General features: G+C 31.8%; 1 protein-coding gene across 10 annotated transcripts in view; it reads right to left on the reverse strand.

Moving 5' to 3' along the window:
* The window catches only part of LOC148621643 (cGMP-specific 3',5'-cyclic phosphodiesterase-like), a 65,638-nt gene that overhangs the window by 41,883 nt on the left and 7,284 nt on the right, over nt 1-16,471 (reverse strand). For 6 of the 10 annotated variants that reach the window (XM_088576229.1, XM_088576231.1, XM_088576228.1 and 3 more), the window contains exons 1-5: nt 10,374-10,462; nt 7,020-7,717; nt 3,111-3,269; nt 2,430-2,519; nt 577-717 (exon numbers count right to left, since the gene is read on the reverse strand). In XM_088576229.1, coding sequence (XP_088432355.1) covers nt 577-717; nt 2,430-2,519; nt 3,111-3,269; nt 7,020-7,607 — 978 coding nt within the window. In that variant the 5' untranslated portion in view covers nt 7,608-7,717; nt 10,374-10,462. Of the gene's footprint in view, nt 1-576; nt 718-2,429; nt 2,520-3,110; nt 3,270-7,019; nt 7,718-10,373; nt 10,463-11,723; nt 11,879-14,878; nt 15,124-15,215; nt 15,328-16,471 lie in introns of those variants that run through there. The other 4 variants (XM_088576226.1, XM_088576225.1, XM_088576223.1 and 1 more) reach the window with 4 other exon arrangements.

Genomic DNA, 16,471 nt, shown 5'->3' on the forward strand with positions numbered 1-16,471 from the left:
ATAAAAATCAAATTTGCAGGTACTATTTTTCACATTTTACTGTCAACCACAAAAATAGCAAAGATTAATATGTTTACAGTCATTGCTCTTGATATGTATCTCATTGTGAAAATAAGCTGTGGTATAGACATTCATAAGACATCATGCATATCTAAAACATCTTTCAGCAGGAGTGTCCAGAAAATTGAAATATTATTCACTTTTTTTTTAAAGGAAAGCTGAATTCTGATATTTTTTTTAACTAAAATCAACAAAGTGTGTGATCAGCAATCAGGCATAGCAAAAGAAATATCATGCATATTATCATTAACATAAAGCATGCTTAGCATATTTAATAAAATGCTATATTTCATTACAAAATGAGAACTTATTACCAAATAGCTACCAGGACAGAAACAGGAGGTCTTGGGCACTATCAAGTTCATCAAAATTTTTCAAGTTTTCGTTCAAATATTAAAATAACTACTCCAAATGTAGTAATGATGCTGTATCTGTGCCTGGCAAAAACTATTCAAGGATAATCAGATATCATGGCTAAATGTTGTAGGAAAAATGACATCATAATTATAAACTTACACCATCCATGGTATCATCTATCAGGTAAACACTACATCTTTCACATTTCAGCAGGTCTTTGGCATCTAGCATTATCTTTTTAATTAAATTTTCTAAGTTTGTCTGTTCTTCAAAAACTCCCCTGGCCAAGCTTAATAACATCTAAAAATAGTGAAAATATTAATTATAATATTTTTAAGTGCATTAGAAAAATTATATTAAAGATTAAATGTGAAAAACCTCATGAATATGTCTTTTCATCATTATTCATCAAAGACAATGCACAGTGTGGTCTTTTGTCACTTTGCAAAATTTTTAACCTGTGACTGTGACTTTGATCTTTGACCTATACCCTTTTATTTTTTAATAATCAGCTGCTGAATGTGGGTCATTTAAGAAATAATTTGTGGAGGGGGTAGATTTGTACTTATTTTAACATGGGTAAGGCATTTATATTCGATTATTTAACACCAGGCGACAGCAAGGTATTAAATGAGAATATAAAAGCCAAACCCATGTTAAAATGAGTACAAATGTACCCCCTCCACAAACTATTTTTTCTAATATGACAAATATGGTATTTTTTGTGACAAAAATTTCCCTAGGCATAGCCAAAAAAACAGCTGTCAGCTGTTCCGTTTAACCTCCCCTGTCTGGAAGTTGGATTAATTAAGAAATAAACCACATACCCAAGTAAACCATCTATTGAATAATTGTATTAATTCTCGAAGTTTATTTACAGCCTTATTTGTCCCACCACAATAATGCGTGTTTACATCGCCGCTAATTTATATAAGAGGCAATGAGAACAGCTGCCAGGAAAACGCTGATGATGCACATTTCTGTCATAACTTTATGCAATCGTATGTGTTAAGTGTGTGTACTTATATAATTGATTTCATTTAGATAACTTCTTAGCCGTTAAATCATTGCGTAAACGTTTTTAAATGAATGTTTTGTCTCGAAGCGAAAGCGAAAGAAAAAAGACAGTGTGCAGGTGCTAAAGGTGGGGGTTGAACTGACATATACTGTTTGACGATATGAAGATGTCATATTAGAATTCAATTTAAACATTTAATTGAAAATTAAGTCTAGTGAGAATAAAATAAAAAATCAGCTTTTCTCAATCTTAGACCCCCTTGGGTAAGATTAATAGGTTCTTTCGTGAGTGAAGATTAAAGATCTGATTATCTTTCACGAGTTTGAGATTTTTTAAGTTTATTTCATGAGTGGAGCATAACAGAACAAGTGAAACGACTAAGAGTTACTCTAAAGAGTGAAATATATCCCAATCTTCGATCTGCAATGAGAATAAGTACTAGGGGTGAAACAATACTCTGAGGTACCCAAAAACAACAGTATTTTTTCCCTTTTTGGTACACAGTGCAACTTGCCAGGTTTCCGATTCAGTACATGCTAAGGACTGGAAGTCATTACTTTTGGTAGTGCCCCATGAGAAATCTTTAATGTGGAGGTTAGAATTAAGTTCATTGACAAAATGGCAACCTCCAATGGCTTAATTTCTATAACGCTGCCACTTTTAAGACATTACAACAAGTTAAGATGAGTGCATGTGAACTCGTCTTACACAGATCGTCTCAATTTCTGACAGAAATAATAGCGGAGCCTCATTAGAAAACAATGAAAGCTATCCCCTCATGTGTCAAAAGATTTCCCTACCTTGCACTGGCATTTTAAAATATCTGTCAGGTCTTAAGATCATAGACTTGACAAGCACAGAAAATAACCCAATCTTATGGCAAAATGGCAAAGGTTTATTATGAATGTTAGATCTAAAACTTGCAGACAGTCTATCAAGTTAGGGTATCGACATAATAATAGCATGTTTATATATATATATTCATATTACTTACTTGATTTCTTTTATATTCCATCACAGACATTTCAAATAGCTGGGCATTTGTTAGTCCTATACCACAAAATATCAAGTACTTCTCAAATAACTGAAAAAAAAATTACTTATTCCCTATACATGAAGTTTTACAGAAAATTTATCTGAGCAACTGTTTTATATATTTAAATATTTCTCCGTCTAAGAATCAGGCAAAATGTGTATAAAGTGTGGCACATGAAAGGAAAAACACAGAGAATTTATTGCATTAACCAAGTGTTTATACCTGATAACATCCAGTAATAACCATCAAAGTGTTTGTAAAATTTCCCTTTTTAAGATATTGATAGGTCAAATTTAGTTGAAATGCACTATGGACAAATGGCAGGAAAATTTTTCAGCACTTTTTCCTTATATATGCAGTCAACAATTATCTACGCTACAGATGCTTCAGGATAAATTTAAATAGATCTTCAGTTGTTTTCTAGCTGTACTGAATATATTTGAGGCAAAAAAGAACAAATTGAGGAATATGATGTGCCACCCATTGCATGATTCTTACACAGAATGGTACATAATGGCTACCTTACATATAAAGGAACATGCATTACCCTAGTAGAAAAATATTTTGGGGGAACAAAAGCATGGCCTATCATGATGGTCTTCCCTAGAAAATTAAGCTAGAAGCAAATGATGTACTTACTGCCTCATCACTTGCTGTGAAGATCCCATTATCTGCCATTTTGTTGATGATCTGAGCAACTCCAATAACTTCTCCTTCATAATTACTTATAGGCATACATAGTATACTTTTTGTTGTGTAACCTGTTTTTTGATCAACATCTTTGTTGAATCGAGGATCCTGAAAATATATGAACATATAAATATAAAAATGAATTTATGCTGTTCTTTTTCATGTAATAAACAGTGACTAACAATTGCCCACTTCAGGTCACAGGTTTTTCTGGCTTAAAAATAAGCAAAAAATTCAATTACTGTGCTAAATTTTGCAGATGAATCTACAAACACTTCGATAAATTCAGGTATCAGACTGACTTCCCGTTCTAATACAAGCAAAAAACATGCATAGACATGTGTATGATATGTTTTTAAAAAGGTACGTTGTAGCGATCTTTGGATCGCTTATGATATTGACAGAGGACCAGTTTATGTACCAGATTAAGCAGCTGGCAATGAAAATTCATAAATATCGGGGCATGCTAATGCATATATCCTATAAAGTCTTGTGACTAGCCTCAGTGCCTGATCGGAAACTGGGTAATGCTCAAAGCTAACTGATCATTTCATGTAAACTTCCCATTCTCATTCAAGCAAGAAACACACGTAGAAAAACGTGTATGATATTAAAGACGTACATTTTATCTCGTATGTATCTAGAACTGCAATGCTGTTGCAGTGAACACAGCGAAAAATCTGCTGGATTATGTGGCATATATCTACACATTAATGCAAATCATACACATATTTGCGAATATTAAATACAGTAATTACGAATGCCAGAAGTCGCTAACACTATTAGCGACTTAAAAAAGAAAAAAACAACAACCGAAAAAAAGACAATAACTCTAACATATTTACACAAAAATTTGACCACAGATAAATTTTATCATGCTGAACACTTTTACCCTCATGTCAGAATTTAGCTAAACCTAACAGTTTTGGAGATATATGTGAAAAAAAATTGTCCCATCCCTATGGCATATTTTAGTATCAGCGGGTATGTTTTTCAATGGATCGAAAATCCCAAAATCAGTTCTAGTTACAATACTCTAAGCAACAATTCATACCAAGTTTTGTTCAAATTTGTTCTGTAGTGTCAGGAGAAGATTTTTAAAAGTAATAAATTTGAAATAGCCAAAAAACATAAACATGATGTTCCCACGAGCATGTTATTTTACATGTTTAACAAGTAATTTTCAATGTTTCACTGTGAATTCCCAGGACAAAGGACACCTTAATGTTGCATACCATTGCGAAGCTGGGAAAAAAAGGCTATCAAAATCATTATTCTAATGGTACAATGACCACAGAATTTCTTCACAAAATTTACTTGAATAAAAAATACTGAAAATCAACATTTTTACTTTTTCTGCTGACAGCATGGAGGAAAATTACTCACACATGTAAACAATATTCATACACTTTTTTAGTAAATTACAAATATGATTTAAAGGACACATTCTCAGCTTTATTTTGACTACTTTCGATTAGAATATACACAAATAATGCACTTACAATGCATATTTCTAGGTTTAGTGTGTTTTTGGCACTACAAAGGGAGGGTGGCCATTTGACCCAGAAGTGGTCAGTGAGACCTAACAAATTAAAAGGAAAATTTGACCAGTGATAGATCTCATTAAGCTGAAAAATTTTACCTGGTCAGAATTTCTATAAACTTACGGATTTTTCCTATGTTCTGTTTTAAAGAACTGCAGCCATGTTTTTAGACGGACCAAAAATCCCCACCCAGTTCTATGAAGAACATCCTAAGGAACATTTATATTATACATTGTATTTGGTTCTGATTGGTCAAGCAGTTTCAGAGGAGATCTTTGAAAGTAGTAACTTTAAAATAGCCACAAAACAATGAAAAAGGGCAATAAGTCCAATTAGCATGGCTTAACAGATGAGATTAAAACGAACATCTGACCACATATAGATCTCATCATTCTGAGGGATGAAGAAGATTGACAAAGATGACGACAACTACAACAAAGTAAATGGCAAGTGATAGCAAAAGCTCACATGGCCTTCAGCATGTGAACTAAAAAAACAGCAATTACTCCTACATGGGTTAACAGATTTACATAAAAAAAAAAATGGAAAGTAAATATATAGTAAAAAAGAAGACTCGTAACAGTAAAATCCAAATAAGAAATAGTGAAATTCAGCTAAAAAGTGTAAAAAATCCTCCCTGAATTACTGTTCATGAACCATAATATATTAAAGACACGATTAAGTTTTTGACTGATAAGTGTATTTAATGCTTCTTGACACAATACTGCAAAAACTGAATTTCCTAAATACAAATTTATTACCAAACATCTTCATGGCCAAAAAGGAGTCCCTCAAAACTTCAGTTGATTTGTAGATCTTAATTTTATTTCCAGAAATAATAGAATATCATTGAACTAAATAATTGCCAGAAACATATTTACTGGTTATAAAAGAGGTATGAATGATACAAAAGGAATTGCATTTGGACTATATTTTTGTGTATTAATCAGACATAGCAGGGAAGTTCTAGACATAAACCAAAGACATAAGGTATTTTGATCCTAAAGGATCAAAACCCAAAAACAAGAGAAACTTTCAAATAATGCAGTTTTTACTAATTGGAGTGCATGGAGCAAACACTGAAACAGAACCTTATAAACCTTTCAAGAAACCATATGTTAGAGGTAAGGCCAACCACATTAGCCAAATTTAGCTATTTTTGCTTGGGTGTGGTTAATCAAATTCAGAACAAAGCCATTCAAATACATTGGACATTAGCTATATATCCTGTTGTTGTGTGGCACTGGTTAATGCTAACTGGCTACCCCTAACACAGAGAAAAATAGTTCACTTCATTTCTATACCTCGTTACTTGATGCTACTTGTAAATATACACCAGAAACAGGGTGAGGGCAAAGACAATATTAACCACATGAATTCCCCTACTACTAATAAGAGAAACATCATATTTTCAACAAAAAACAACCTAAGGCTAAACTCATCCATTGTTTATACATAGATATTGACTGCACTTACAATATATGCACTCAACTACTACAGTCAGTAGCACTTCTTATATACCATATATATGAAGTCTTAAAATCATCAAATATCAGTCTTCCTGTGCGAAGAAGCCAAATACCTTCATGTGATGGTTAATGATCTACTTAAAGACAATGTTCATTAATGCTTATATTCTGTGAATTATAGTTTCACTTTATGACTATAAATATAAGCTTAGTTGAACAGCAATGATCTTAGGGAGTATGAAAGTTCTGAAGGAAACATCTGAATAATGATACTTGACTTAATCCTGAGATTTTAAATGTGTATACAGTAACTAAAACCTAACTTTTACAGGTTTTTTATTAAAAGCAAATGATCCAGTGTCAAGTTGATATTACTATCAGGACATGTACGTCAAGTATCTTTAAAGATATTAAAGAGCAAACTTAATTTTTAGCAAGGGAAATGCAAAGTCAGCCCAAAAAAGCCTTTTCACCAACTTACATATTTACTTTTGTTTAAACTATAAATACAAACACTTTCAAATAAATTTAAGCACATATTTATTATACATGTATAAAATCTGCTATTAAGAACTTTAAAACAATTAAATACATGTACCCTTAACAATGGGAGAAAATTAAATGCAATTCCAACAAAAACTGAAAAAAAAGGAATGATGAAATACATGCATGCATATTTTAAGCAAGACAACTGATTCATGGGTCACCGACTAGAACTGCCTTTGAACCTGATCAAGTTGGACCAAAACAGAAATAAACCTTTGAGTGCTAAACCCCATTTCTCAACTGAGCTCCTATTGAGAAGGTGGTAGAGTTTTTGTCATTCAATTTAAGTTAACTATTACCTCATAAGCCTCTGTAATATTAACAGTAGCTTTGGAAGCAGCAACACAGCCAGCAATACCTTTCCCAAAAGGCACTTTGATTTCTGTTTCTTCTGTGTGAAGTGATTCCTGTAATGTTGATGTTTCCGTCACATCAAATAGTTTTGACACTAAGTAACGATTATCTTTACTGCCTCGGACAAGAAAAAGACTACTTCGATCACTTTTAGTCAAAATGTTAACATTTTGCAATATCTTGTGGCACAAAACATTCACATCAAGTTCTGTTGATATGTCTTTGATTAATTCAGTGAACAACTCACTTTCGGACATTTTTTTCAACTCTGTCAAATTTTTTCCTTGTTTTTTTATCCTAGACATGTTGCCTTCCACATACCTCCTGAACATTGAGGTGGTAATAGAGTTTCTTTGTCCTGAATTAAACATGGGCATTTTTCTTGGAGTTGTTGGTTTAATATCACTTATTTTCTTTATCATGGTTGGAGTCCCATGTTTTTTAAGATGTTCTACAATAAAGTCAGCATTATTTAACAAATATTGCTCAACCTGACTTTCTGACATTTTTGTTTCTTCAGCAACTGTCTCCATTATATTTTTAGAATCCTTCAATCTTTACTATTCATCAAGCACATCAAACAAAATCATCGTATATCTTTTTCCATTATTAACTGTACCCTTTTCATCACAATGCATTGTAACTGAAAAGAAGAAAGTATGATATGACTCAAATCAATAGATAATCTTTTATTCACTGTTATATATGGTACATGTACATGCTTTAGAAGTTATATCATAAATGGACTCGCACGTTAATAACACCTTTTGTTACAAAGTATCAAAATAAGATGCAATATATACATACCTTTTTTTCTGTATTATAATCTGATTACTGAAGAATATAGGTAAAGATTTTTTTTAACTTCAAAGTCACGTTGCAATGTGTCATATCAACTAAATATTGGAAATTACCTTCAACCAGTATTGTTAACCAAAATGATTGACAATGTGACATTATCATGTCAAAGAAAGTCAAGCTGTAATATCAAATAAATTTTACAAAATCTTATTCTATTTCCCATCCAAATGAATGATTAATAAAAAATTTGTAGCATTATCATTATTACCGGTAGTTACGCAAAACTTCCTTTTTTTTTTGGACTGAATGTGGTTTTTCCAGTCCAAACTATAAGAAATCACTGTACACGGGTCCAGTTCTTTGTGAATTTTTATTACATCAAAGTACATTTAATAGAAATGACAAGTTGTTTAACCATCTTCATAAAGCTGCTGTCTGTACGACATACACACATTGCTTTTATTACTGAGAAATTAGTACCCTAGGTCAGCAAGTAACTGACAATCAGCAACAATGTGGTGTTAAAATTTGTTATATTTTGTATTTTGTAAAGTTTATGAAACTATCTATAAATTGTACAGTTAAGTGATTGGGATACGAGGGGTCATCTGGGAAATTTGGAAATGCCTTATATTCAGGCATTTTAGGGGAAACTAGTGACACATTGGGAGTCAAAATCAGGGGGAATAAAGTTAAAATTTTGGGAATATTGCATGATTTCCTTATAATTTTCTTTCAAGAAAGAGTCCCTTTTACAGGACCCTGCTGAATGCTAGAAAAGTCCATTTTCATCACATTTCACCTGAAAATGTCCTCTTCAAATAAGAATTTTTTACCAAGAGTGTTAAGGAATGACCCATTGAAATTCTGAATATCATTGAAAATGGAGGATTCTCAAAATTTTAATCTCAATCAATGGGAATGTCATATCTTTTTTTTTAAACCTGTCCCTTAAAGAAATTAAGTAGATAAAATATTTTTTTGTTGACTGATAATACAATCAAAACATGCATGCCCTGAATGAGAACTGAAAATGTAATTTCAATGAAATTTAATTTGTCCAACTAAATAAGAAATATCAAACATGTTGGTTTAACTTTCAAACCTAAGCAATTTCAATACTAAAAATAACAGCCTTATCATTGTATTTAGAAGTAAGTTATCCACTGTAAAAGTATTTGAGAGAAAATATTAAAATGGGATATTCTATCCCAGGGGGAAAAGTTTATGAAATCGATTTCAATGCTGTGAATTATTATCCTACTTGAAAGATATATATACATATATATATGTATACATGTAAATATAGCACTTATAACAATAGAGTAAAATTTATCCAAACTATGAGATAAATATTCCTGTTAGATTTCATCCTATAAATTAATATATTCAGCTTATGTGTTTAACATGACTGTCTTAGAGTCATAAATATTTTTTCATAATAAATATAAGATCAACTGATTAATCTACTACTGCATGTGCTAATCATAGGTATTTTTACTAATTATGTATTGTCCAATTATGTCATATTTTCTTATCAACTTTGTCATATTTGATTTCAGATGAAATCAAGAGACATAAGGGTCATAGCATCTTTCAACTTTAACCAAGCCATTGACTTGTTTTAAATACTTCAACAATTACCATTTATTTTAGGGAAGCAAAACAATTAAGAACCCACACTGGTATGACTAGATTCTTGAAAATCCCTTTGGCAAATTAAATCTTTCTTTTGAAATTTAAGGTACAGCTTCATTTAGATAGAAATAATGACTTATTAATAATATATTTTCATGACAGATACTCTTATTTGCCTTAAAAAATCTTTTGAATGAAGAAATATATTTTCTTTGATTCAAATATAGAAATATAGAAAATGCCTGCTATTTCATGTCTGTATTAAGTTATCATTCTAACCCATGTGCACTATAACAGTAATAAACAAAAATGAAATGCTGTATATATAAATTTGAAAGAGCTATCGGTTTTTAGCAAAATAATAAAAGAAAATTAAGCTTTCATTTAAGAGTGTGAGTGTACCGATCTCTAATCATGTTAGATTAGAAAAATTACAGTAAAATAAATGTCATATCAGGAAAATCATGGAATGACTTCTAAGATTTACTTAAGCAAACAAAATTACTGATTTCTGATCGATACCGACGGTAGGTAGGATTATTTAATTTTTTCCAAAAACATTTAACATTGAGTTAATGAACAAAACAGTGCTTCTTCCAAAATTGTCATAAAATGTCTTGAGACAAAAAAAATTATTGTTTGCCGAATTTCTATGTCCATTGTCATTGAGGTTTTTTTGGGGGGAAGGAGGGACTTAAAATCATGATCACTGTTTGTCCTGGTTATTGACATCTTGATTCTTTTATTTTCCCATGCGTGATTCGAGAGTTCGAAAAGACGCATAAATTTTACCGTCTGATTTATAGTACAACTCTAAGTTTTAATACGCTATTTTAACGAAGGCTTCCCCATAATTTTACCTGAGTATATTTTTCATTAATCAAGTTTAACCGTTTACCGGGGTGACGTCACCAACGCACTTCATCCAAGTAATTAGCCTAATGACCAAATGAATAAACCTAAAGAGTAGCGCACAGGAAATTTCATTATCAGTCCTACAGTCGACTTCACTGGTCTGATATTGCAAACATATTTTTTGTCCCACAATATACCACATAATCATCTGATTTTTTCCCGTTTTCAACTTGTCAATATCCATTTTTAATAGTTGTAGGTACTTCTGTCGGAAACCTATTCATATTTTTCTCAGTACAATTATACCAGTTCCAGGAGCGTCAGAACCCGTACCACTATAAACCCCTAAAACTCGCACTGTGTAAGTAGTTACCAAATTTGAATCGGTATAAGATGAACAGATACCATGTATTTTTACGAAATATCAACAAACAAACCGTGTTTTATTTAATGAACTTAACAATTCACTCCAGCTAAACATTTCAAAATTTACTTTCACCAATACGGTATTGTGAAAAGTATAGATAGTGACAACAATAACTGAACCTCAATAAAGACCACAACAAATAGTTTTTATCAATTCCCTGGTTCAAAAGTATTGACAGAAAATTTAATTATTTTTCAACACAAAAGGGCAAATGATGTGGTGGTTTGATTTTGCTTTCTTAACGTCAAATACAAAAATGTAGAACCGTTGATCGTGGGATCGTAGGAATTTGGGTCAAAACTACTTGTGTAAATCGTTTTTGTGCCAGGAGCCTCAACCTTGTCATTCGTGGTTGAAATAAAATATAAATATGTGAATGTCAAATAGTTTTAAGAGCAGGCTCTAAAATAAGAAACACGGGGACATCATTTACATGCAATAGGAAATAACTTGTATATAGGCTACTAACTGTTAAACAGAGAGAGGGGGAAATAAATAGGTATGAAGTCACAAAGCCTATTAACAATAGATAAAAATACTTTTAAAACACTTTACATTCCGTATTTCATATTTTCAGATAAATCAAACCCTTCTTGATTTTGATAAGAAGCAGGGGTTGAATTAACTTTACTTTGGATTCGTAAAATATACCGCAAAGAGATTCAACCAAAATATGTACTAAGACAGTAGTAACAATGTAAATCATCATCCAAGCCACTCATTAGAATCCTTGAATGATATATAGTATTCATGAGTAGAAGTGCTCTAAAAGTCACGTCCATGACAATATAAGGAGTGAAACATTATTTTGGACATCAGAACTATTTATGTGATATTAATACACGTAACACATACATGTATGCAACTGAAAATTATTATACAATCTTGTCAATATAAATGAAACTAATATATATGAATAGCGACTTACTCTTTCGACGCTTCGTGAGCTACAAACCATTCCATTTCATGTTCCCAAGTGTGTTTAAAGGGTACACCCTAGCTCCGTTAAACATGGTCGTTAACAAGAATATAAAGAGCATATACAATGCAAGACAAACAATTCTAAATACATATTTACAATCACGAACTGTGTTTACCTAAACCACATAAAACTCAAATCAATACACAGTGTATCTCTTAACATCAACAATATGACAAAAGGGTAACCACTATATTCAAAGATGAACGGAAAATTGGTCGGATTCTGTTCAACATATTTCATAAAAACCCAAGGGAAACTGACAAGTCTGATTCAAATATGGATAAATCATTTAGCTTCTCCGTATTTTATGAACAAATGAGAATTTTCCCATATTCCATGGTCTCAATTATTGATAGATTTCGTTGAAACTTCAAGGTGAGATTTCACGTATAATTAGCTCCTGGATGACTTTTCATCAATCATTTTTTTAGGTTATTATCGTAGCTTAAGGCACCTATAAGCCGTTAATGGGTTGCGTCATTTATCATCGAACTATTGATCCTGACTTTGGTCTATTGATCCCGACCTCGTCTTTACAAAAAGAGATATCTAATATAAGTAATAAGGAGATAGTGATTATCACCGTAAACCAGTGGGACAGAATAACTAATAAATGATTAGGAAGCGGTTAGACACTTCTATTTAGTACGAAATAACGCTGAATATGTTCACGATAAAAACACATCACGACCATCAAAGCAAGACAACAGTTGTTAATTTGTAATTGATGTACATGTGTACATGCCTTTGATTTAAATAGTAAGCTTAGTGTTGCATTTTTCGGCAAATATCATTTGAACAAAAAAAAACAGATAACATGTCACTCTTTTTCTACTATGACCGGAACTGATATCACACAAGCAATACCGTGAATGTCATTGATAAAACACCTCATATTAGTCTTCCTTTATTTTGCTTCATGTACATACATGTAGATACTCAACCCTCAAAAATTCATTGAACGGTTTGTGGGGTATAGTAATCAAAATTTAAACTTTCAGGTTTTTTTTTCAGAATATTAGAACTATTAATATTACATGAATATAGCAAAAATATGGTTATATGATAAATAAAAATTGATTAATTATATTTCTGAAGAAAAAAAAAGCAGACGGGTTAAATTATACAAAAAAAAAAGACATAAGCAAATTTTTGTAAAAGAGCAAATCTCTTTGACAAAAATCATTACATTTCATATCTATATATAATCATAGGGAATTAAGTATGATTATCATCCAATGCTTTTCTGGTATTTATTTTAGCGGTAAAAAGCAAAAAAGAAATGTGAATAGGCACAGGTCCAAGAACGGGCGTGTCAAGAGCGAGTATTTGGAAAGAAAAAATAGCATGAAATCTAGATTTTATTACGAATTATATTCCCAAAAATTCGCTTCGCTCGGCTTTTTATTTTATTTGCGTCCTCGATCTGCCCCTGGTGTGCGTTATGATATTATTTATTTTGTGCACCGTTCTCTCGACTTGTTGTCTAGAATTCAAATAACTTGAGATTTTGGTTTAATTTTATTTCGTGTCTGGTTCTGAAGAGTGTTGCATTTATTTTTAAAATTAGAAATAAATTGACTCCTGATCTGATTTACCCGAGAGTTTTATGATCTTTTGTGGGGTTTAGGTAAATTCATATTGTTCACCCGAAACAAAGCCAGTTGAATCGGACAACAGCTTATTCTTTTATCTTTTTTTCGTTCGTCCAAGAAATGATAATCAATATTATGTTTGTTTCGTTTTATTTTCTCTCTCTCAATTTATCTCTATCTCGTTTTAATTAATTGAATGTTTAATTTTGATAGAATGTTAAATCGTAAAGTAGTGCAGATGCCTCTTTTAAAACAACATCGTTAATTTCTTGATTTTGCGAGTTGCTGATAATGGTAAATGAAAAACATGGACATCCCCCCACGCAGATTAAAGTTATCGTGGTTCTTGCAGCAATGAGCGTTTCTGATGATGATATGCCGTACAATAGAGATAAAAGAAACAAAAATCTTTGGAATAAGTGAAATGAATTTCAGATATCTGCATTTCACGCACCTGCTTGACTTGTATTGCGCGCAGAACATTATTCAAATAAATTCAAATTTTCTACCATTTGTTAAATATTAGGCACATGTACTGCAAGATTAAAAGGATTAGTCGATCTATCGGATATGTATTTGAGCATTGTGATCCGATATAAGCCCTTACACGTGACTTATGAAAACATATAGAAACTAATACCACATTCACTATCAAATGCAAAATAGATGATAACTTCGAAAAACTCCAAAACATTTAAAGTCATTTATAACCTCCACTTCCTGAATACACTAGATGAAATAACATGAGTTCTTAGAGCTTAACTAAACATTTCTCTATAATTTCTCACAGTTATTTGAAAAAAGATTCTTTCGTTTGTAAAATTAGAATTAGCCTTATGAGACGTAACGATTGATTTGTACTGAAAAACTTCAATATTGCTATCATAAGCTGAAATGAATTTTATTTATTACACGAGTTTTTAATGTCGTTGTTGTTCTAAGGTTGTCTCTTTTCGGTTGTTCGTACAGAAGACCAATGAATTTCTGATGAATGAACCATAATGTAAATTTAATTTAACAAATTCCACCCGCTCGCTTTTACGGATGACCAACACACTAAATATCACTAGAAGGAGATTACAATGTCAACGACATTGCGTGCATGTAACTGGTTCATGGAATAGATGTATATGTTTGAGTCTTAACCAACATTATTTTCATTTCCATAAATATAGATGACTGGTAGAAAGCTTGTATTTAAGTAAGATAGTTGTGATGGTCTATGCGTACAATTATCCGACAGAAGTTTATAGGTCAAAAGCAGGGATTCCATTTCCCTTTTCGACTTCACTAGAACATGAGTTTACTTAGATCGTAAGGCTTGCGTGCGAACTGACATGTATATAAGTATATTATATTTGCATTCAAAATTACATCTTGCGACAATTGAAAATTCCATTATAGTATACTCTGCAACATGTTTGCATGTAATCAGATTATTTTAACACAGAAATACCATCAAGTATTGATTTCGTAAATAAAAATAAATTCTCTAGGCTTACTTACCTTACCCTCACTAAATAATGCTACATTCGTCCGTGAACATTTTTTAAAATGAGAATAAAAACCAAAGACAGCTTAAGCGTAAACTTATGATTCCAGAAATATACACCAGAAGCTCGCAATGGCATTAATCTGAGTGATTTCGATTAAAGTTGATGATGGAATTGGTAGCTCTCTTACACGTGGCTGTGATATAAAGTAAATAAATCCCGATTAGATTTACCACATGGCAGCAAATTTGTAATTTTCCAAAGTCAGCCTTCCAGTAAAAAAGCAAAACAAAATCAGCAATGTGAAGTCAAATATGTGCTACGGGGGAAAAGCTTTTATCAATATATACCTCAGAAGACCAAGTTTACAATACAACGAATTCATCAAATCAAATCTGAGTACCACTGAATAATTCGGTTCGTTCCAATGCGACAGGTACGCATTACCATATTAGAAATTATTCATTTATAGTTAAGTAAATCAATTTTTAATCAATTTTCCATAAGAGCTTGTCAGGTGGCGTAGTATTAGCATACTGTATGGATTTTTGTAAGATTAGATGTTGAGACAAAATGATAAAATGTCAAGCCAACCATTCAATGTTTCGGAAACTTGCACTTAACAAGACTTTAACACACAGGATGAGTAAGTTGGAAAAAATAACACCCATAGTTCAGGGACCGTATATACTTTTGTACACATTTTCCCTCAATATATATAATCAGTGAAAGTGTCTCACCTTCTCTAATACATGACAGAATTTTGCATTGAATGATTTCAACGTAAAACAGGCATCTGATGGTTCATTGTTCGTATTTCATTGAATTTTAGGGACGAACATGCATGGACTTTGAAAAAAAAGAGACTTGTCGCGAAAATAATATAAATTGTGAATAAAAGATTTGTCACTTATGTGTAGCATGTAATTCGGTCTTGGGTTAATTTTCAATATTCGCGGTTCGTTGCTGCCATAAACTTGCATATGAGGCCTTTACGAACTCGAGTGAACAAATCTTTTATTTGTAGATGATACTGGAAAATATTTGAGAATGCTGTTTTCGTTTTCTTTAACAGCAAATAACGATTCGTTTTTAGCACTTAAAACAAAAAAAGTCCTGTAAACCAAGATAGTTATGTTAATTGTAATTTTATAGTACATTGAATATTACAGCGTAAGTTTAATTAAACTTTAGTTAAAAATGTTATATATTTTTAAGAGTCAGAGTTAAATTCAATACTTTAGAAGAATATGAATATCACAGAAATCATATCGGAATGAACTGAACCATCGGCGTACAAAGCCATGACTGTTTATGCACCAAAAGTAGGATCATCGATAATTCATATTCCAAATGAAATACTGCATGTTTTGCAAAATAAGAAAGGTTTGCAAACCCACTTAAGCGAAACAACTTCTGACAGAGCAATCCGATGAACACCTACTATAGAGGTCAATGCTACAATTCCGGAAACTAAACATGGGTTTACTGCTTGTCATAAAGTGTTCCAGGCAACAGCGCCAGACGACAATACATGCCAACTACGTTGTTCTTCCTGTGAATAACTTGCTTTGTATTATAGAATACATTTTTAGTTCTATTTTCA

Source organism: Perna viridis, chromosome 3 (assembly GCF_037379345.1).
Source record: "Perna viridis isolate PV_CMFRI_1.1 ecotype Kerala chromosome 3, ASM3737934v1, whole genome shotgun sequence".
In the NCBI taxonomy this organism is placed as follows: domain Eukaryota; kingdom Metazoa; phylum Mollusca; class Bivalvia; order Mytilida; family Mytilidae; genus Perna; species Perna viridis.